Source organism: Panthera leo, chromosome F2, assembly GCF_018350215.1.
Source record: "Panthera leo isolate Ple1 chromosome F2, P.leo_Ple1_pat1.1, whole genome shotgun sequence".
NCBI classification, from domain to species: domain Eukaryota; kingdom Metazoa; phylum Chordata; class Mammalia; order Carnivora; family Felidae; genus Panthera; species Panthera leo.
The window spans coordinates 73,731,466-73,754,607 of NC_056695.1; the positions used below are offsets into that span (position 1 = coordinate 73,731,466).

Below are 23,142 nucleotides of genomic sequence, written 5' to 3' on the forward strand. Positions count from 1 at the left end.
GGTGGCCTGAAACCTCGGTACTGACATCACCTTGTCACCTGCAAACCTTGTCCTCATCAGTCTCCCCATAGGTGACCACCTTAGGGAAGCGGACACCCCTGTAGATGTACGGGCTAGGTTAGTACATCTGGTTAGTTAATCTAGTTAATCTAGTCAGTTAGTTAATGGGTTCCTGGTATCGGGTAACGCAGCACAGACAGCAGTGAGGCAAATCCGTGCGTGAGCAGATGCTCCAGACAGAAAGGTCCCAACCATGGGCTCCCCTGATCTTTCTACGGCTTTAAGGAAACGCTACCTCCGGGTGTTACACGACCATAGCTTGCAGAATACTCCCACCCACATCGTCTCAAGGGATTCTCACATCAATCCCATGCGGCGGGTATTTGCAGACTGTGGGACTAGTGAGGTGTCTGAACCACACAGTTAATGCTGTTCTCCTAACGGCGCATCCAATGTGGTTTTTTAAGTTTATTTATTTATTTATTTGCTTTAAGAGAGAGAGAGAGAGACTGCACAAGCGGGGAAGGGGCAGAGAGACAAGGAGAGAGAAAATCCCAAGCAGAACACACCGTCCACATAGAGCCTGATGTGGAGCTCGAACTCACGATCCTTGAGATGGCGACCTGAGCCGAAGTCAAGAGTCAGACGCTTACCCGGCTGAGCCACCCTAGTGCCCTCACCCCAGTGCACTTCTGACAAACCCACACCTGTCTTGGGCCACCCCAAACCAGAACCACATGGCACCATGTCTGCAAGGGGGTCTTAGTCAATCCACATTCGAAGATCTTTCCCTGGCTTCTCTTCACGTTGCCCCGTTTGAAAGAGATGCGACAAATTTTGTTTTCATTCTGTCAACACTTGAAGGCGCAGACAAAATACAGAGCGCGGGGCCTCTTGATTCTTTGGAAAATACCGCAGAATCCCGGCTGATCTATGAGACTTTTAAACGCCAAGGGAATTATTTTTCACGAACACCAAGTTGAAAGGGGGAGCTTCCTAACCATGCAAGAATAAGAAGGTAGTATTCAAGTTTTTTTATTATTACTTTAATATGAAATTTATCGTGAAATTATTTCCATACAACACCCAGGGCTCATCCCAACAGGTGCCCTCCTCAATACCCATCACCCACCCCCCATCAACCCTCAGTTTGTTCTCAGTCTTTAAGAGTCTTATGGGGGGCACCTGGGTGGCTCAGTCAGTTGAGCATCCGACTTCGGCTCAGGTCATGATCTCACGGTCTGTGAGTTCGAGCCCCGCGTCGGGCTCTGTGCTGATGGCTCCGAGCCTGGAGCCTGCTTCCGATTCTGTGTCTCCCTCTCTCTCTGTCCCTTCCCTGCTCATGCTCTGTCTCTGTCTCAAAAATAAATAAAAAACATTAAGAAAAAAAAATTAAAAAAAAGAGTCTTATGGTTTGGCTCCCTCCCTCTCTAACTTTTTTTTTTCCTTCCCCTCCCCCATGGTCTTCTGTTAAGTTTCTCAGGATCCACATAAGAGTGAAAACATATGGTATCTGTTTTTCTCTGTATGGCTTATTTCACTTAGCAATGTTTATAGCAGCCCTTTCAACAACAGCCAAACTATGGAAAGAGCCTCAATGTCCATCAACTGACGAATGGATAAAGAAGTTGTGGTCTGTATACACAATGGAACACTACTTGGCAATGAGAAGGAAGGAAATCTGGCCTTTTGTGGCCACGTAGATGGAACTGGTAGTATTCAGGTTAACTGCATGTAGCTTTTGGTTCTTCAAGCAGGAAAGGAAACTTAGTCCTCAGCTGGATACACAGGAGGACCTTCCTCTTCTCTCCAGCCCCGTAAACCTCCTTTGGAGAAAGCTCCCTTCACCCAACACAGGAGGCTCAACAGAGCGCGGCCTTCGTGCCTGACTGGTTCCTCATCTGCATTCTCTCGCTGCATTGCTAGACTACCAAATTTAGTTGCTCAGGTCCCTCTTTCCAGAGGAGAATTATGGCTCATCTGCCTCCAGCGTGGCACCTGAATCAGCATGTGTGGTCTCGAAACGAATGACTTCAGCACGCTACGTTGCACCCCTGCACTGTGTGTGTGTCATTACCCGGGCACAAGCCCCAGGTGGAGAGGAACTTGAGGCACGTTCTTTACAGCATCCAGGAATCTAAGAGAGCCTGTCCAGCTTGGCCAACGGTTTTCAGGCCTGGCTTCATCTGGAATCACCTAAGGACCATGCCTGGATCCCCAGAGACCAACGGTATCAATTTCTGGGGTGGGGCCTGGTTCTGTATCCATGTATGTGCTCTGTGCTGTTTGTGCAAGTTCAGTGTTTTTTAGAAAAAAAAATTTTTTTTAAGTTTTTATTTCCTTATTTTGAGAGAGACAGAGACAGCGCGAGTGGTGAGGAGGGGCAGAGGGAGAGAGGGAGAGAGAATCCCAAGCAGGCTCTGCGCGGCCAGCACAGAGCCAGATGCGGGGCTCGAACCCACGAACCATGAGATCATGACCTGAGCCAAAATCAGGAGTTGGACGCTTAACTGACTGAGCCACCCAAGGGCCCTTTAAAAAAAAAAAAAAGTTGGGGCGCCTGGGTGGCGCAGTCGGTTAAGCGTCCGACTTCAGCCAGGTCACGATCTCACGGTCCGTGAGTTCGAGCCCCGCGTCAGGCTCTGGGCTGATGGCTCAGAGCCTGGAGCCTGTTTCCGATTCTGTGTCTCCCTCTCTCTCTGTCCCTCCCCCGTTCATGCTCTGTCTCTCTCTGTCCCAAAAATAAATAAACGTTGAAAAAAAAAAAAAAAGTATTTTTAACTTTTTATTTTTTTAATTTAACTTAAAAAGTTAAGAGGAGTATGATACCCACATATACTCTCTTCACCGTGATTTTCCATCTGTTAACATTTTTGCCTCACGTGCCTTTCTCTCTCCTCCTATCTGTGTGTACTTTGTACACGTAAGTATGCTTGCATATAGTCTGTATGTGTGCTGAACATTTGAACATACGTTGAGATATTGTGACACTTCACCACTAAAGACTGCACCGTGCAGCTTGTGTAAAAAAAAAAAAAAAAAAAGAATATTCACCTACATAGCCACGATGCAATTACCACACTCAAGAAATTAAATTTTGACATAGTGATGTTATCTAATGTGGAGCCCATGTTCAAATTTTCTTAACTGTCCCTATAACACACCCTTTATTATGATTTATTTTTCCCATCTCGGGTCCAATGAAGAATCATGAATTTCATTTGCGTTTCTTCCAGCTTTACTGCGATGTAATTGGCGTGTAACATCAGTAAGTTTAAGACGTACCACGTGATTTGCGATACATATGTTTTAGGAAATGATGACCACAGAAGGTTCATAAACACATCTAACACGTCACGTTGTTACCTCTGTGTGTTTATGTGTGCGTGTGATGAGAACTTCTGAGATCTACTCTCTCAGCGACTTTCAAATATACAATACAGTATTAACTATAGTCACCACGCTGTCCCGTAGGTCCCCAGAACGTACTCATCTTACAAACAGAAGTCTGTACCTTTTGATCATCTTCACCCATTTCCCCCCAACTCTTGGCCACTGGCGACCATCAATGCGATCTGTTTCTCAGTTCAGTTTTTTAAGATTCCACATATAAGTATTTGCCTTTCTCTGCCTCACTTATTTGGACGCTTAACTAACTGAGCCACCCAAGGGCCCTTTAAAAAAAAAAAGTGTTTTTAACTTTTTATTTTTTTAATTTAACTTAAAAAGTTAAGAGGAGTATAATACCCACATATACTCTCTTCACTGTGAAGTGCCCCCAAGGCTCATCCATGTTGTTGCAAATGGTACGGTCTCCTTTTTTATGGCTGAACAGTATTCCATTGTGCCTACTTACCACATTTTCTTTATCCATTCACCCACCCATTGGACACGAAGACTGTTCCCTTGTCTTGACTGTTATAAATAATACTGCAATGTCCATAGAGGTTCACATTCTTTGTTTTTTTGTAATATTTATTTTTGAGAGAGAGAAAGACACAGTGTGAGCCGGGGAGCGGGGGGCAGAGAGAGAGGGAGACACAGAATCCGAAGCAGGCTCCCGTTTCCAAGCTGTCGGCACAGAGCCCGACGCGGGGCTCGAACTCGCAGACTGCGAGATCGTGACCTGAGCCGAAGTCGGACGCTCAACCGAGCGAGCCACCCAGGCGCCCCTCAGCTCCTTTAACCGAGACAGGTCTCTCTGTTTTTCCATCAGGGACCTTTGGAAGAGTCCGTGCCAGAGAAATTGCGAGACTTCCCACAATGTGAATTTGTTAATTATTTCTTCATGAATGGACTCCGGTCATCTCAGGCCCCACGGCAGGTATGTTGTTCATTTCCACTGTATTATTCAGGAGGAGGGTAGAGTCCGTTTGATTGACAAATTGATGACCGGTTCGAGAAAAGTCTGCCAGGTTTATCTTAAGGTACCTTCTCACCTAGGTGGGTCACATGCATGTCAAAGTTTGAAAAGCCTTGTGCCTCAGTGTGTAGTCTGCAGACCAGCCACACTGCCTTCCCCTAGGAACTTTTTTTTTTTTAAAGGAAGCCCTATGCCCAGTGTGGTGCTCGAACTCACGGACACGGAGATCAAGAGTCATATGCTCTACCAACTAAGCTGGCCAAGTGCCCCTTCCTTGGGGACTTTTCAGAAACACAGCCGTACAAGGCGCCTCTCCCAGGAAGGCAGAGTTTCAGTCTCTCCCTGTTACCTGTCTTCCGCATCGTCTTCCGTTGGGGACAACAGTGACGCGGTGCAGACAGCCCTGTGACCCAGGCGGGACACCCCTGCGGGATCCCCGTTCTGCCGCTCAGGTCGCTCCAAGAGTCTGAGCAAATCATGCAGGTTCTCAGAACCTGTTTCCACCTGTAAAGGGGAGACCCCGTAGTCTCCCTTCCAGTGCTGAGGCCACCTGACGTGAGCCAGGCTCCTGGACAGTGAGACACCGGGCACCTGCGGTCACAGGCCCGCCCAGCACACGGCCTCACGGGGGCCCAGAGACCTGACACTGAGGGCTGTTGCGGTCAACCCCTTCCTCGACGTCTTCATCCGACTCCGGTGGTTGGTATCATAAAACAGTAGCATAAAAAAAGGAAAGGCAGAAAGAAGGCAACGCATTCAGAAAACCACAAGAAAATAACATGAGGTTATTAGAGAGGGGAGAGGGGCGAGGGGATCCTATGAGGGGGGCCAGGGGAAGGCAGATTGAAGGCGACTGAGAGCGGGAGCAAAAAAGGAAACAATGTTTACTGAGTATCTGCAGTGCGTTGGAGGAGGTCACCGAGAGGACGTGACCGCCGGGTGACCCGCGAGCTGGACCTCACCGCCTCCCTCGACCTTGGAATGTGTGCGCTGTCCACGGTTCCCACAGTGGGAGCTGAGCCAAAGACGCAGCCTGGAGAGTAAGGTGTTGCTCAGACGGCTGTACTGCGTATGGGACTGAATCCCATTAAGGACTCTCTGAAAACCTTTAAGATTCTGGAGGGCGGGTGGGGAGATCTGCTCAGCTTCCAGCACCCACGACAAGCCTCGCAGATAAGTTCCCTTGCTTATTAAACCTGCCGGCCTATGGATCTGGAGTGGCCCGCCTCTCTCTTTGGTCTCTCCCTGCCCTCTGCACACGGGGCCAGTCTCAGATTTAACCCCGGGAACGCCCAAGGTTGCAAACCAGCACAGCGTCATGTTTAGCTGTTATATATCATCACCTCAATTGAATGTCAACCCTGGGAGGTTCGCATGATTCTCCCCGGATCAGAAACAAAGAAACTGCAATCCAGGAAAGTGAGCAAACTGCCCCAGGTCCCACAGCTAGGAAATGGCAGAGTTGCATTAAACCCAGGTCTGACTCCATGGGGGCGCCTGGGTGGCTCCGTGGGTTAAGCGTCCAACTTCGGCTCAGGTCCCCATCTCACAGTTCATGAGTTCGAGCCCCGCGTCGGGCTCTGTGCCGACAGCTCGGAGCCTGGAGCCTGCTTCGGATTCTGTGTCTCCCTCTCGCTCTGCCCCATCCCCATTCATGCTCTGTCTCTCTCTGTCTTAAACATAAATTTGAAAACATTAAAAAAAAAAAAAGAAAACTAAAAAAAAACCCAGGTCTGACTCCAAAGACCAGGCTCTCACAACCCAAGAAAGGATGACCCAATGATAGCACGCCTCATGCCTTTCAGGATGGCTATGATCAAAATAAAACAAAACAAAACAAAAAAAAACAGAGAAACAAATGCTGGTGAGGATGAGGAGAAACTTCAGGCCTAGCACACTGTCCATGGAAACATAAATTGGTGCCACCACTGTGGAAAACAATACGGAGGTCCCGCAACAACGAGAAACAGTACGACCCTACGACCCAGCCATCCCACCTCCGGATCGTTATCCAGAAGAATTGAAATTAGGGGTGTTAGCACTTCCATGTTTACTGAAATACTATTCACAACAGCCAAGACGTAGAAAGGAACTAAATGTCCATCGACAGATGAATGGATAAAGAACCCGGACAATAAATTCCATATTAAATTTGACAATAAATTTGACAATAAATTTCATATTAAAAAAAAAAAAAAGCACCTGGGATCCTGATCGGCTTTTAAAAAGAGGGATCTTTAGTCAACATGCTAAGAAGTCCACCAGCCGGGCTTTTCCTTTCCAGAGCAGCTGCTGGGTCCTCGGGCCCCACCTCTCATGATGTCCCGGGGCTCAGCCCACCTCAGGGTTAAGGTTAGGGTTAGGGTTGAGGTTAGGGCTGGGGAATGCAAACAGGGGGTATTTCTTGTGACCATTTGCCCTCGCTCTGTCAACGGGTGAGCGAGTGATCACACCCGGCTGGCTGCAAGGGGGTGGCGAGGGCAGCAGGAAGCGAGTGCAGTGTCAATCCCGCAAGATAAAGCCAGCATCTCTATACTGACAGGCTAGGAAGGGGGAGTCCCCGGAAGGTGCCAGAACAAACAGTGGTGTGTGCTTTTTTTTTTTTTATTTTTTTTTAAGGCTTATTAATTTTTCAGAGACAGAGTGTGAGCGGGGGAGGGGCGGAGAGAGGGGAAGACACAGAATCGGAAACAGGCTCCAGGCTCGGAGCTGTCGGCACAGAGCCCGACGCGGGGCTTGAACCCACGGACCGCGACATCATGACCTGAGCTGAAGTCGGCCGCTTAACCGACTGAGCCACCCGGGCGCCCCGGTATGTGCTTTTAGGGAGACCTTATTCATAATCAACCAATGAATCCTGAGGGCCTGACGTTGGGCTAATTTCACTCAGATGACAGCAGAGTGTCGTCATCCCCAACGTGCAGGTCGTGCGAAGTCACAGACACTTCAGTCAGTCCGGACGGGAGCTCCAAGTCCAGCACTTTCTCTGCAACAGCAGAATCCTTTCCAGGCTCCGGATGCAGAGAAGGCACGGGCCACACTGGGGTCAAAGCCTGGTCTCCCACCCTTTCCCCCTCCTCCCCTCAGTCCATTTTAAGACTCCTGTGAGCTATTCTTATCACTAACGTCCTATAATGTTGACTGTGCCTATGTGTTGTGGTGCCAATGGTGGTGACAGCAGGAAAGCCGCACAGAGCACAGTTTGGGTTCACCCGAGAGTATTCTTCCGCTCACCCGTACGCTAAATGCTCACCGAGTAACCACCACGGACCCCGCAGCTCGCGGGAAACTGAGAACGAAGCCAGAGAACGCCACGGCCCAGCTCTCGAGTAGCTCTCAGTTCAACGGCAGAGACGAGCAAGCAGATCAACCCAATGCAATGTGCAAAATCCCAAAGCTGGGGGCACTGCAGAGGAGGGCAATTCTAGCTCAACGTGGGGTGGGGATGGCCGGGTCAGCCGAAAGCTTCCCGGAGGAAAACGACACCAGAGCTGGGCCAAGGGTGAAAGTGAGTAGCCAGGAGAAAACAGGGATGGTCATTTAAGGCAAAGGGAGAAGACTGGGGGTGAGGGTCTTTGGTTTCCGCATCTGCTGTATCGTCTCTATTTAGGGCAGAAGGGAGGCAAGTGCATCTCACAGAACTGGTTCATTTGAAATATAAAGAAAAGCTTGTGCTAGCGTGTGAACCCGTGGTCAGCCCAATTTCCTGGCCCCCCTCATGCCATTAGCTACAGCCCAGAACAGGATAATGGATGCTTCGGAGCACGAATTTCAGTGCCTTGCAAAACCCTGAATCATCAATGAAAAGTTCAATTTGTTCACTTGACTGCACTTCCTTCTGAGCTGGAGGAGGGGCGTACGATGCACCCACTAACTAGGTATGCGATTCCCGGTCCATCAGAACCGGCATTGCCACCAGCACCTTAGCCCCCCTCCGCGTTCTCCTGCCACTGTGCTTCCTGGGTTCTGACTAGCCCATTTTGATTCCAAATTCCATTTCTAGCCATTGCCAGCCGGGAGCCAGCAAGTGAGGGCAGAGGCGTTCCTAAGAGCCCTGTGTTACCAGGGGGGTGAGGGGCACCCAGGGATGCCTAGTGAAATACCCAGAGCCCCCAAATTGTTGGCAGAGGGTCAGAACTGGGATCCAGGCTCCCAAAACAGGAGTTGATTCACTGCATTCGGATGTGAGCATCCAGAGCAGTAGCTGTGTGATCCTGGACAAGTGGTCCCATTGAAGTATTCTTACTCTCATCTATAAAGCGTAGATAGTAATTCCCACCTCATAAGATCCTGGAGAGAGTTCAATGAAATAAATGATCTGCATGTCTGAAAGCATCTAGTTGGGCATTCACCTTCCTCATCCCACACTCTCAGATTTTCCTGGCCCTCTCAGGGAAACTGAGGCTACAGGCTTTGGCAGTCTCAAACCTGCTTCTGCGTGATGGGATAATTTGAAAGAAGGATAAAACCGAGACTCCGTCAGTAACAGGCCTTAGCTATGCCTCCTCCAGGCTGAACAAGGCAGCGCAGGGGTGCTAGCTGAGAATGGTGGGAGGAGAAGAAAGAAAGAGGTACCCCACAAGCTGCCGTGGGACCCCAGGGTTGGAAGTCAGCCAATAAATGGTGAGCACCACTCACATGCAAAAGGCAGGTCGAGTCTGGGTAGGTATGTTTGTGTGCATTCAAATCATTGTAGTGCCTTTTTTCGTTATCACATTCCAGTATTAATTTAACTAATTAGCCAATTTAACTGAACCCCCTTCAGTTCAGTTTAACTAAATACAGTGCTAGAAACAGAAATGAATGTATTTTCAATCGCTTTTTACCACCTGAAGAAAGCAAGTAGAAGATTCTGGTAACCCTTCTCTCCAGCCACTAACACCTGCAAATTCATGCAGAAGTGGATGCTGGAGTCTGGACCATCCAAAATTCATGTTCCTGGCCGGATGCCCCCCCTCCCTCCTGCCAGCTCCTCCTGGCCGGATGCCCCCCTCCCTCCTGCCAGTTTCAGGGAGGCATCCTCTCCAGGCTTCTGCAACCTCTCCAAAGAAACCTGTTGCCAAGTCTGAGGTCCTGTGCAGACGCCCCCACCTGGTGGCCAAATCTGGAAAAGCAATTCAACCAAGGATGATTGGCAGGCAGCAACTCCAAGGCTCCCTGAACTCCCTGGGACCACATCCGTCATGGGTCAAATGCAGGAGGACACAGGGGAATATCCACCACTGAAGGCACAGGAGGGGCCAAACTTATGACCAATTCTCCGCGAAAATGCTGGTAACGTACAGCTTCCCAAGAAGCAGCCATCAGAATGACTAAGCCACAGACAGGAGGCAAGGGGTAACTGGAAATGCCCTGCCAGCCCTGGGGTGTGCCGACAGTTCTGATTTCCTCTCTTGGGTGGAACGTCACCATTTACATCCTGTCTCTCTCCCCAAGTATAAGATTTTCTGTCCCAAGTGTCAGGTGCAGAAGGGAGTTCCATCTTCCTTCTCCGGCAACGCATTTTCATCCTGACTAGCAAGGAGGCTCTTTCTAGGGGAAGGGTGCCTCGGGTCAAACCTCCAGCCCAGGCCCCTTCACGGGGCCCGCACCCCTGTCCAGCCAAGGCCAGGCTAGGGGCAGCAGCTGAGGTGGAGGGAATATCAGGACCAAATCATGCAGGTATTCAGCCAAAATAAATTGCGGCCCTCATCTCTTGGCACCGTTAAGCCCCAGCTCTCCAGGTTCGATCCTGAGATATTCTCATTCTCTCGTACTCTCGCTCTCGTGTTCATTAACTTCCGTAAAAATAACCCAAAGACACGCATTTTGACCAGTCCCAGCTCCCAGTTAGAGCAACACCAGGTTCTACACCAGGATGGAGCCCTAGGAAGGGCAGCACAAGCAAGCAACTGATACCCGCGCTCATGCACACGCACGCACACGCGCGCACACACACACACACACACACACACACACACACACACCCCACTATGGGCAGTGTTCCACTCCCATCCCCAACTCCAAGATGCATCATCTAAACTCCGTAGCGATCCCAGGAGAAGGGACCCACCCCAAGCAGAAACAGAGCATAGGGGAGGATCCGCTTTATGCTGTTCAACCTCCACGTTAATTGGAAAAACCACATCATTCTTTTAAGCTTCGATACCAACATCCGGAGAAGGTGCCATAAATGCGCACCCGCGCGCCCACAGACATGCCAATCCAATCTCCAAATTAGCTGGGTAATCACGCTTGCATCTTTCAAGCCCTGGTGTCCAACACCCAGAGAGTGGCTCACAGACACACGGACACGCACAGCGGAGAAACACTGAGGACAGACCGGTGTTCCCCCTCGGCAGACGGGCGCCCCTGGGCTTTGAAGCCCCGGAGCCCTCTGGGCTCCGGCCCCCGCCCCCGGGCCCAACCTGCGCCGCCGAGCGGCTGGGTACTCACACGAGCGCGTGGTAGAGCAGCGCCCAGCCCCGCGGTCTCTCGAGGGCGTCGTAGATCAAAGTTTGGATGCGTCGGTACTTGGCGTTGTTCCTCTTGACCGGGCGGCTCAGGGGGGTCTTGGCCAGGAGCCCGATGCCCTGCGGGGTCCTCCGCAGCCCCTCGTCGCGGCCGCCGCCCTCCAGCAGCAGGGTCCCGTCTTTGTCGGCTCCGGCCCCGAGCGCCAAGGTGACTTGCTCCACGTCGCCGGGCGCCAGCCCCACTTTCCGCTCCTCGTCGCCGGCCGCCGCCGCGTCCCCTCCGGCCGGGTTAGCGGCCCCGCCGCCGCCGCCCCCGTCGCCGCCGCCGCCAGCCGCCCCCGCCGCCCTGCGCGCCTTGAGCCCCATCTGCCTCGCCCCCGCCGGCCGCTTCGCCTTCTCCGCTGCTGCTCCGGGAAGAAGGGGCGCTCGGGGTGCGTGGATGAGGCGGCGGCGGCGGCTGCAAGCCCGGGAACTCCAATGCCATGATCCGCGCGCCGCTCCCCACCCACCCCCCCCCCTCCAAAAGCAAGCGACGGCGGGCCCCCCGGGGGGCTGGGGAGGCCGGGCGGCGGGAAGGGGGTCACATCCCGCGCGGGTCAGCCGCGGGACCCCGAGGGGCGCGGGCCGGGCACTGCGGGCAGCGGGCGAGGGCGCGCGAGGCTGGCGCGGAGGCGCTAGGGCGCGCGGCGGCGGGAGCCTGGCACCGGCGCTCCGGGGCGGCGGCGGCGGCGGCGGCACCCGGGCCGGCGAGCCCGAGACAGCATCGCAGTTTATTTACAAGCCCGGTGCCAACCGCCCGCCCGCCCGCCCGCCAGCCACACGCGCCGCCGCCGCCTCCGCCCTCCCCCGCGCTCCCCCCGCCGCGCCCCTCCCCGCCCGCTCCAGCCTCAGCCCCGCAGCCGCCGCCGCGAGCCAGCGCGCCGCGGGCCGAGCGCACGCCGCGCCCCCCCTCCCTCCCTCCCTCCCTCGCTCCCTCCCTCGCCGGGGTGGGGCCCCATTGTCCCGCCCCGTCGCGGCGGGAGGCCCCCGCGGGGCCCCGCCTCCCCCTCCCGCCGCCCCCCACCCCTGCGCGTCCTGCGGGCCCTGCGGGCCCGTCTGCGCTGCGGTCGCCCGCGCGGGGCTGCCCGCGCTCCCCGGGGCGTTGGGGCTTTCCCCGGGGCGGGGCGCGGGGGCCAAGAGGGGAAGGGGAGGCGGGCCCGGGGTGCCGGGCGTGGGGCGGGGGGGATTCGTCGGTCGGCCTGCGGCCTCGGCAGCTTTACGTTTTCCTTTCGCCTCCCAGTCCTGCCGCTTGGCTTTGGAAGTAACATCCAAGTTGCTGGGTTGGCCGAGGCCCAGCGCGGCGCGAGCCCACCGACCCTGGGCGGCGCCCGTTTGGTTTCTGGTTCACGGTGGCTACTGCTGCCCTCACCTCCCTTGGCCCTTGGCCCTTGGCCCTTGACCGCTCTGTGGAGCAGAGGGTTGAAGAGAGAGAACTCGTGGAATTGGCTAGGCTCCTAACGTGGGCTCCAGCAAGGCATTCCCTCTCTTGCCCGAGTCTCTGTTCATTCATTCAGTTACTAAACCCCAAGGGAGGGAGCTTCCACTGAGAGGGGCCATGTTCTCCCACCCGGACACAGCACATCCCTGCGCTCCAAGGGTGCATTCTAGAAAGGTGGAAGACAGTACCAGAAAACAAACATAGTGTGATTTCCAGCAGCGGCCAGTGCTATGAGGAAACAAATTAGCCTGCTGTGCCAGAAGTGGGAAGCTTCCTTACATTGGCTGGTCCTGGAAGGCCTCACCGTGAGGTGACATTTTGAGGTGAGACCCAAGTGGCAATCAGGGGCAACTAAGGAAATGTCAGGAAGAGCCTCCCAGGCAGCAGAACCCCAAGTGCCTAGGTGTGGCTGGAGCCCAGCGAGTGCAGGGGAGAGCAGAGGGAGGTGAGGCCACTGTTGGGCGGGGACTAGATCTTGTGAAGTCACTGGCAGAGGACAGTGAGGGTCCAGCACTTCGAACATAGCTCCCCGCTCACTCCCTCCCACAGGGCCACCGGTTTCATTCCTGGTACCTGGTGCCTCCTTGCCTTCCCACTCACTCCAGGCTCCCTGGCTGGCTTGGACAGGGTGGGGAGCGGGGGAGGAGCCGAGAGCAAGGCCAAGTCAAGGAGCTATCCCTAGTGCATAAGAGAAGAGCCATCAGAAGGCCTGCAAAGGACTGCCAGCTCTGGATTGCCTGAGAGAGTTTGCCAAGGAGAAAAAGAGAGAGAAGGGGAGGAGCCAGGAGGAGAGGGGATGGGGGAGGGGACAGGTATGGAGAGAAAAGATGGGGAGGAGGTGGGGGAGGGTGGAGAGGGGAGGGGGTGAGCAGGGGGTGGGAGGGAGAGGGGTGGAGGTGGGGAAGGGGTGGGGAAAGGAGAGGGGAGGAGGTGAGCAGGGGAGAGGGGAGGGGAGAGGGAAGGGGTAGGCAGAGGAGAGGGGAGGGGGTGGAGAGGGGTGGGGAGGGGAGAGGAAGTGTGAGTGCGGGCATAAGGAAAGAAGGTACAGGATCTGTGTGAATGAATGCCAGAGGGGAGAACCTTAGAAATCTCGGAACCAATAAGGGTAGCTTTAAGAAAGGAGTTAAACTGTACACAGGCTGAAATCATTCAACAGTGTTGTACTGGCACAAACAAATAAACCGCTTAATGCCACAGAAGAGTTTGCCCAGAAAGTGACTCTCATATGGAAACCTAATGGAAAATAAGAGCCACAACCCGACTGAGACCGATCATCCGTGGGTCACTGGGCTGCGGGACGGGCTTGGCGTAGACCTCGTGGACTGGCTGATGGAAATGTGACTGCGCGCAGTGGGACCCCCACACACGTTGAGGAAGAGACCGATGCTCAGCAAGGAGTTGGGGGCTGGTCAGGAACCAGTCAGTGGAAACTCTGGAAGGAGGAAAAGAGCAGAGAAAGGGAGGAGCCTAAGAGAGAGGCGCTCCAAAGGGAAGCTCAGCCACCCGTGCTCATCCCCGACCCACCAGCGCCTGCACCAGCTTCCCATCCCAGTGCAATCCCGATGCCTAGGGAACAGTTCTGTCTGCATGTGGGAGCACCTGCCTTCTCTGAAGTTGCCCTCAACCCCGTCCTGTTTTGTTACCTTTATCACTGCCTAAAATGATCCTGTTTGCATTTTGTTTACTTGGTCACTATTATCTCACCAGGCGGGAGCGGGGCCTCAAGAGTCCTACCCTTGAAGCCTAGAAGGATGTCTGGTGTGCTGTAGGCTCGTGAACCAGTGATGAGTACTGAATGCGGAAGGTAAAGCCCCCAGAACAATGCCTGGCTCACAAGCGTTTGCTGTGTGTTTGTGTATGACATTTTGGGTTTTGCCTTTTACCGACGTGAAAGTCTTTATTCTTAGAGTCTTAGTATTCACTGTGACTTAAGTAACATGGTGACAAAAACATTGTGACAGAACTTAAAACACAAAGACTCTCCAGATAAGCGCAAAAGGAGACTAGTCAAGGACCCCGGTAGAAAGAAGACGTCATTACGGCGCAATTAGTCGAAAGTTCAGATTTTCAGAATCACAATTTGGATCCTTGGGCCCATGAAGACACTTCTATTTTGACGAGAGCCCCAGACTGTCAAATATTAATGTTGTTTTTTTGGTTTTTTTGGTTTTTTTTTAATTTTTTTTTTAACGTTTATTTATTTTTGAGACAGAGAGAGACAGAGCGTGAACAGGGGAGGGGCAGAGAGAGAGGGAGACAGAGAATCCGAAACAGGCTCCAGGCTCCGAGCTGTCAGCACAGAGCCCGACGCGGGGCTCGAACTCACAGACCGCGAGATCATGACCTGAGCCGAAGTCAGACACTCAACCGACCGAGCCACCCAGGCGCCCCCAAATATTAATGTTTTAAGATCAAGTGCAGGGGCTGTGTTCATGCCTCCCATAAAGCATGAGGTAAAGTCAATATCAAATTCATAACCCTGGTCCACTTAAATCCGGTGATAGGGAAACTGCCATGTAGTTTGGAAATTGATTTGCTCAATGGTTTTACAATCCAGTGCGGTGTTGTTCAGGTAGGAGGTTTGGAAACGTCACGAAAAACAGGATGCACTCACTCACAGTGTTGTCTGTGAGACTATGTAATCTCAACAGCCTCTAGCACGGATTCCAGCTAACCAAAATCAAATGACTCTATTCCATTGAAAGGAATCTTCTTTGAGGCTTCAAGTCCCTGAGAGCCCCAGGTACCAACTGGGTGTGGCTACCAGCACAGAGCTCAGGAACACAGAATCCAGAAAGGCAGGCTGGGGGCCATGGTACAAACAAGGCATTCCGCTGGCCGTTTTGCATCCCGGTTCTGCACGACCTCAGTGTGTGACCTTGAAAACCGGACCAATTCCTAGTCTTCAGATTTGCCAACTGATACCCCTCCCCTATGCCTTTGATTTGGTTTTGTTTTCGCTTTTCCTGGCCTTCATCTTGTGCATTAGGGCCAATGAACTCCTCTCCTGCAGGCAGGGAGACTTCTTGGGAATGTGTAAGGAGAGAGAGGTCAAAAGATCTTCTCCGAGCCTCGGTTCCTCCCCCTGTATGTCCTGCTTCCCAGGGCTGTCAGCCTCGAGTGACCAGATGGACAGAAACATGCTTACGGAGACATGACATTCCAGTGACTATTTTTGTAATCAAATGAGCAGGACGGAATCTCAGGTTCACGGGCACAAGCTAACGGGGGCCCTGCCTACCCTGTCACCCGGTTCCCTAAACACGCGAAATGACTGTTTTAGAACATTTTTGTTTAAGCTTATTTATTTTCAGAGAGGGAGGGAGAGAGAGAATCTCGAGCAAGCTCCGTACTGTCAGCACAGAGCCCCAAGCGGGGCTCGATCCCATGAACCGAGAGCATCACCTGAGCCCAAACCGAGAGTCAGATCCTTAACTGACTGAGCCACCCAGGCGCCCCTGTTTTAGACCACGTTTAAATTTGCTATTATTTGTTGCACAAGAAATGCCTAGTCGTTGTAGAGAAAGTATGGCATACCAAGCAGCAAAAAGGCAGCAAGCATAATTTGTCGTCTGGTTGCCCAGAAGTACCCTCTGTTAATATTCTGGGGGCGACCATTGCCAACACTACTGCACTTTGCCTGACCCGCAAACAGAGGGGACCAACGCTCAGCCTCCAGGATGGCACCTTCTCCGATGGTTCAGCCAGCCATCTGGTGGCAGATTGATTACATTGGACCTTCCAGTCGTGGTTGGGGGAAGATGTGTCTCCGGTAGAACAGACACATCTCCTGGATACAAAATTGTCTTTCCTGCCCATCATGCTTCTGCCGGTTTCACCATCCGTGGGCTTAAGGATGCCTCACTATCATAGGATTCCATAAAACTGCTGCTAACCGAGTAACAGTGTCCCCAAAATGCTTGCTCTGCACCTGGTTATAAATCTACCTCTGGGAGGAGCCAGTGAGACAGGTCTTTGCATCTCCTAAGGAGACAGACACCCATTGCCTGTTCGGAGGAGACCAGGCAAACTCCAATTTTGGGTCTTGTCACAGTCCAGGCCAAAGGCTTCCCTCTGTGTATTCTTTACTCTTGAAAACTCAACCACAGCAAACCATCAAAGGTGCTGTCCTCTTACCTCGCTCCATGTTTTTGCTTTGTTTTCCTTTTCCTGGATGTCATATCACTCTACATTAGGGCACATGAACTCTCGGTCCCGTGCAGGGGAGGAAGCTTTCTGGGAATGAATCAGGAGAAAGGCAAAAGGCACCCAGAAGATGAGGGCAGCTTACGGTATGGAATTTAGACCCTGATTCGAATTCTAGCCCTGACTCTGTGACTTTGAGCTTCGTGGCCTTGGGCAAGTTGTTGGACTCATACCCAGCCTGTCTCCTTATCTATAAGGTGGGATAATTTCCCAACCTCCCTACCCCGGACTCCATTTTGAACTAGACCGAGAGCCCGTGATGTACCGGGCACATTTACTAAATTACTCGAAGGAGTCTGGACATAGGACTGTGGAAGGCAGCTCAAGCCAGGCGGGATGGCGAATGAATGAGGTCCAAGCCAAATGGCGTTCACCTTCACTCCAGATGGCAATAATTAAAGGACTTCGCTTAGATTGTTCTCAATTGGAGAAAGCGTTTCTTTTCCCTGCCTTGTATTTGCAGGTCTTACATTCACCTTTACATTTATTTTGGGCATTTCTTAATATCATTTCTTTTCTTCTCCTTTTAAATATACAGGTATCCCCAGCTTTGTGAAAGTTTACGTTATGCCGCTTGACTTTTACGAAAGACCTACCTGTGTTTACCAACTGAAAGAAATCTTAAAAGGCTTTCGCTTTTACGAAAACGGCAACAGCAACAACAAAAAGGCAGAAAGTGACAGCTTTCAAGGTATGCTCTGCCTTGAGCCATTTCAGAGACAGCACTCGTCCCCAGTGGGGAAGGTAGTGCCACCCAGCTCCTTTACTGGGAACTGCATTCAGCATCACGCCTTCCAACTGCCGGGGCGCTGACCTGTATCTGGGAACATCTGTGGTTCATCTCCATTTATTTTGTGCATCCGTTAGCAAAATGTGTCCTAAGGTATCAGAAAAGCCGAAGAAAGGTTTTCTTCAGGGTCTGGAAACGCTATTTAAAAAAAAAAATTCTGTATTAATTGCTTCTTCGCTTTATGCCATTTGGGCTGAGGAAAGGTTTGGTAGGAAAGGTCTCCTTGCAGGTAGCAGGGGAAACCTGTATTGGGTTAAGATATTCACTTCATCCATTAATGAATTCATTCATTAATCCTTCCAGTGGGCATTTACTGATTTCCTGTTTCATGAATGGCTCTCTGTGGGTAACAGGAGGGAAAAAAAAAAAAGAAAATTGAGTATCTAATTCCATATTTAGTTGAAAAGATGAGATCAACAATGCAAATCAATTTTACTCATTTCTGTATCATCATCACATCTTGATGACCTGACTCATGGTACATGTTTATCCATCATCATCGTTATTTACATTAATTGAGTGCTTACTGTGTGCCTGACACTGGGCTAAGCTTTATACGGATGATCTCATCTATCCTAGCAGCAAAGTTATGAGGTAGGAATCACGGTTGTTGTTCTCTGTATTAACCATGATGAAATGACACTTGGAGGGCTTAAGTACCCTGCTCAAGGTCATGTGGCTAAGAGCTAATGGCCCCAGGGTTGGGGCCAAGGTTATCTGGAGTCTGCTTTTAGCTACTGAGATGTACTGTCTGAGAATGCTGTTCCTGGCGGAAGGCTCAGCATATGCAAAGGCTGGAAGTCAAGACAATGCATGGAATTTCCAGGGCAAGATGTCTGGAAGTGTGAATGGAGCAGGGGCCCCGTGGGGCAGGCTTGCCTACATGCCAGGCTTATGAATTTGGGGACCTTGAGGTGCTTTAAGGATGGAGTGATGTGTCCCAGGTGGTTTCAGAAAGGGCTTTCTGATGATTCCGTAGAGGACAGATGGAGAGTGGGAGAAACGAATTCCATGAAAACAGCTGCGGGACTACTGTGGTGCCCAGCTGAGATGCTGAGGTCCGGAAGGAAAGTGCTGGCAGATCCCTGAGACGAGGGAAGGATGAGGGATTTAAGAAAGAGAGTCCGCACAAATTGGTATCTGGAAAAAAGCAGGGTCGTGGGTCACTTGGCATTTTAGAGGTGGAAACAAATTCACCCAGTGTCCCAGCCTCTCTGTGCTCTGACTGTGGGTTCCCTAAGCTGAGTATCTAGCCTCTGGCTCCAGTAATTGGCTCCCTGGGCAGTCTGTTCCTTTCTCTCTACCAAATTAAGCTCCTTCTCTCCGGGTCTTGATTGTTAAAACACCCTGTTTGCCCATGCCATTTACATATTCCGATTACCCACTGCCATTTCCCTGCTAATGAGCCCATGTACCTGCTTTCAAGAGCGTCTGGCCGGGAGCCTGCTTGCACAGGAGGGCTGGATACTGTGGGCAAAGACTCTATTCACAGTGTCTTCAGACAAGGAGTGTCAGGGCCATTTTCTCACCTCCTTCCAGTCCTGATGGACCAGACCTTTGTGCCTCATTACCCGCCCCCACAGACATCACGATGCTCCGTTTACCTTAGCGACAAGAAGAAAAGCTCCATGCCAACTGGAGACGCGCTCCGTGTTCTTACCGCAATCATCAAAGGCCCATTGTACCCTTAGCCAATCGCATGCACAGAGCCTATTAAGTCCAAGGTCTTCCTAATTTCCATCACTGAATTCTTTGCAGAGGGGAAGCTGATGCCTGGGTGCTAAGTAACTGGGCAGAGGATTATGGGTAGCTGCACAATGATGCTGAATAGGGAAAGCCTATTTTGAGATAGCCTGCTTTGGGCAAGAATCATGGCTCTAAAAAATGCTTGGTGTTTGACCCTGGACAGTTTAAATAACCAAGTCTCAGCCTCACCGGTAAAATAGGAATAATAATTACCTCGAAGGGATGTTTCCAGAGTAGGGGAGTTCACATTTATAAACCTTTGGCACTTAGAGGCACTTAATACATACTAACTGACATACTGTGAATACGAACATGTTCATTATAATAATAATAATTAATATGATATCCAAATTAGGAGAGAAGTTTGGGGTGTCAAGTCCGGTGCTGTTCCGTCTTTGGTGACGCATTTTATATCACAGCCCAGCCCACGTAATACGATCGACGTAGAAATAACCGAAACAGTGCTATCCTGATGCGATGATACCCTGTGATATTTGCTATTCCGCATTTTATGAAACACTGATGTCACAGCCTGTACGACCTTGCCAGCACTGCCGTCACAAAACGCCACAGGCTGGGGGACTTAAGCAGCAGAAAATTACGTTCTCACCACCCTGGACGTTGGAAGTCCAACACCAAGTGCCAGGCAGGGCTGGTTTCTTCCGTGGCCGCTCTCCTTGGCTTGCGTCTCGCCCGGCTTCACGTGGTTCTTTCCTGTGTGTGCACACCCTGGTGTCTATGCGTCCAACTCTCCTCTTCAGGGACACCAGTCAGATTGGATGAGGGCCACCCTAGCCGCCTCCGTTAACCTATGCACCTGTTTAAAAGCCCTGTCTCCAAAGACAGTCACGTCTTGAAGCACCGGAGGTTAGAGAGTCAACCAACAAACTTGGTGGGCAGGGCGGGGGGGTGGGGTGGGGGCAGACAACACAATTCGGCGGTAACATGAACCCACTCCAAGGAGTTCACATTCCACTAAGGGATCGTGACCCCGGCCTATAAAATGTTAATCAGTTCCAATCTGTAGCCGCATTCTTTGGTCTCTGCTTGAAGATCTCCAGCCAGTTGCCTTCCCAGGAATCCCACGGCTGTGTAACCGGCACCCCAACCACCTGCCGAGCGCCTGCTCGGTGGCGGGCCCCGTGCCAAGCACCTTTCCTTTTCCACCTCATTCAGTTCCCACCACCGTCCAATGATGTAGGTTCCGCACAAATGCACCTTTAAGAATGTCTGTGCGTTGGGGCGCCTGGGCAGCTCGGTGGGTTAAGCGTCCGACTCCGGCTCAGGTCATGATCTCGCGGTCCGTGAGTTCGAGCCCCGCGTCGGGCTCTGTGCTGACAGCTCGGGGCCTGGAGTCTGTTTCGGATCCTGTGTCTCCCTCTCTCTCTGCCCCTTTCCCCACTCACACTCTGTCTCTCTCTCTCTCTCTCAAAAATAAATAAACATTTAAAAAATTTTTAATGAAAAAAAGAGAATGTATGCGGGTTGTCCGAATATTAACTGTAGGGATATATGTGGAATCTATGTAAATCAAAGAGCAGTGGCTGAGCAAAAACTCAGACCTAGATGTTTCTTTAATGCCCAGAAGGTGGTGTCCCTATTATTGGAAAGGTCTTCACGACGAGACAAAATTTTCCTCAGGGAATGTGAAACTCGCAAAAGACTATCATTCCGGTGTTTCAGAGGAAGGCAATGATAACACAGGGTTAAACGTCGGAGGATCTAGGTTTCGGTCCCGACACTGGCACACTGGCTAAGCGGCCTCGGGGAAGGCGAGTCGGATCTCTCAGACTCAGTTTCCCCTTCCGGAAAATGGAGATGTCATTCTGTATCCGCCCCAGGCACGGTTCTGCAAACTTAAGAGCTCTATTTTCCTCACCCGGTGGTGGTGAGGTTTGAAACTCACTCTAACCCAGAGGGCTTAATGTTGCATTACAGGTAGATTTGGGGGCTACGTTATTCTTGCCGTCTGACCTGTCATTAATCTCTTTGAACCTGATTTTCCATTTCTATTATCTCTGTATGACATACATATTAAGTATTATGGCCATAATAACTTCCTCAGGAGGTCACAGAAAGATGAGCTCGTGTAATATTTGCACAACATCATGTTAGGTAGAATTTCATCGTTTTGACTTTTCCTTTGATGCTACAAATAGATGAAGGCAAAGACGCAAAGAACATCTCAGCCTTCTTCCTCAAAGGCAGAGCAGCCTAGTGTAATGACTTAAGGCTCCCTTTGAAGTGGGTGCTCGTTTGTAAATTTTCTGAAACCGCCTCACGCGGACTTCACGGGTGGAAGTTCCAGCCAGGGTTTGACTCGGCAGGTGGCATAAATCCGTGGGGCTTCTGTGAAGTGTAGTGCACAGCACCTGACACCAGGGGGCGCAATTCCTAAATGGTAGCAGCCAGCCGGACAAGGAAGGACCAGGTGAAGAGGAAGAGGAAGAAAAATGGAATTAAGAGGAAGAGACTTTGGGCCCCCACTTCTGGGGAAACCGTGCTCCCCCAGCCTGTTCCCCGTCTCCTCGGCTTCATCGAGGCCGCACTTGGACGCAGCCCTGCTCTAGGAAGAAGTTCCAGGTTCTGTGATTCTGCGATTCCCACCCTGGTCTCAGGCTTCCCCGTGGATGACACCCCAACTTCATCTTTGGTTGTTGGCCATGAGGTGTTTTTTCTGCTAGTTATTTCTGACAAACTTAAACATAGAGCAACACATTAAAGTAATTTATGAAAGGTCGCCTGAGGGACTCAGTCAGTCCAACGTCCGACCCTTGATTTGGGCTCAGGTCATGATCACATGATTTGTGGGTTCGAGGCCTGCGTCAGGCTCTGCGCTGACGGTTCGAGCCCACTTGGGATTCTCTCTCTCTCTCTCTCTCTCTCTCTTTCGCTGCCCCACCCCTGCTCATGCTCTCTCTGCCTCAAAATAAATAAATGAACTTAAAAAAATGAATTCATTAAATATTATATACCATGTATTCGTTGCAAGTGCCTTATTACAGCTGTTGCCTTCTTCTAACTTCAAATATTTCTCAAAGTTCTTCCAGGAAAACCCCCTCTCGTGGCCATGAGTATCATGGCATTCTGTATCCGCCCCAGGCACGGTTCTGCAGACTTAAGAGCTAGACGTCCCTCTACTTAAGAAACGTGTTCCTCAACGGACTTTCAGCGGCCAGCACCCATTTGCCAGTGCAGGTGAGTGTGTAAAATATCTCCACGAGAGCCCGGCCGGTATTAGAAGATTATGTCACGAAAGCAAGCATCAGAGCGAGCTCATTTCCAAACTTAACCTTCGGCTGGCCAACCCTACTTTCTTTCACTTCTGGAAAGGGGTTGGGGGGCAGTGGTCACAATTGATCTCCACACTTAAAACCCTCTTGCTCCTGTATGTTTACATAGTGCCTCTGTGTCCACATGGTTTTTGCAAGTCTTCGCACAACTCGACATGCTTATCACTGCTCAGCACATATCCATCCCCCACAGCCATGGGAGCACCGTACTTCCCACTAATGTTGGGCTGGTTCCTGTCACCTGCTTTGGCTAGTGGAATATGGGCGGAAGTAAAAATGTACCATTTCCCAGGTGAGGCCTTAAGACGCATCACGTGGTTGTGCTTCTTTGGGAGCCCTGGCCCCCACTCTGACAAGAACGTGCTCCAGACAGCCGCTGCCCCCTCCGGCCTGGGCCCCCAGAATGAGACGGAGGGGAGCAAAGCCCTCCCACTGCCTCTGCCTCCTGACCTGTGATGGATGAATAAATGCTTATGATTGAAAGCTATTGAAATTTCTGTGGTTTTCTATATCGGGAAAGTTAGAAATCGGCAAAAGAGATTCTTTAGAGCCCTTTTGGTAGAGCACTGAAAGCCCTCTGGGGATCTTCTGACCTATAGATATCTGCACCTTTGGCTGACTATCTACGGAGGATGCTATTTTACCACTCCTTAGGGACAAAAGTTAACTCAGAGAAAACTGATAGCAATGCAAATGGGTTTTGTGCTGGAGAGATGCAATGGTTTTGTGCGCTATAGAAAAGATAACCCCAAACGTTATGTTTTATGGTCTTTTGAATGGTAACCTGCTGTGCATCTTTTAGGGAATTCATTGCA

The 23,142-nt window shown here is 51.4% G+C and overlaps 1 protein-coding gene and 3 long non-coding RNA genes across 5 annotated transcripts; 2 read left to right on the forward strand and 2 right to left on the reverse strand.

Moving 5' to 3' along the window:
* Positions 1-5,229: 5,229 nt before the first annotated feature.
* Positions 5,230-11,301, reverse strand: LOC122210566 (potassium voltage-gated channel subfamily KQT member 3-like). The gene is made up of 2 exons (XM_042923333.1): positions 10,799-11,301; positions 5,230-5,396 (listed from the first exon to the last, which is right to left on the reverse strand). The coding sequence occupies exons 1-2, from the start codon at positions 11,179-11,181 to the stop codon at positions 5,279-5,281; spliced, it is 501 nt and encodes a 166-aa protein (XP_042779267.1). The 5' UTR covers positions 11,182-11,301; the 3' UTR covers positions 5,230-5,278.
* A 1,155-nt stretch (positions 11,302-12,456) lies between these two features.
* Positions 12,457-17,238, forward strand: LOC122211111. 2 transcript variants are annotated; one of them, XR_006198503.1, is made up of 3 exons: positions 12,457-12,615; positions 14,000-14,096; positions 17,037-17,238. It is a non-coding gene; the product is annotated as an uncharacterized LOC122211111 (long non-coding RNA). The 2 variants fall into 2 exon arrangements; XR_006198504.1 differs by lacking the exon at positions 12,457-12,615 and adding an exon at positions 12,690-12,737.
* Positions 17,239-17,329: 91 nt separating this feature from the next.
* On the reverse strand, positions 17,330-18,881 carry LOC122211110. Its single transcript, XR_006198502.1, has 2 exons — positions 18,704-18,881; positions 17,330-17,628 (listed from the first exon to the last, which is right to left on the reverse strand). It is a non-coding gene; the product is annotated as an uncharacterized LOC122211110 (long non-coding RNA).
* A 121-nt stretch (positions 18,882-19,002) lies between these two features.
* On the forward strand, positions 19,003-22,781 carry LOC122211112. Its single transcript, XR_006198505.1, has 3 exons — positions 19,003-19,225; positions 22,076-22,232; positions 22,437-22,781. It is a non-coding gene; the product is annotated as an uncharacterized LOC122211112 (long non-coding RNA).
* Positions 22,782-23,142: the final 361 nt, after the last annotated feature.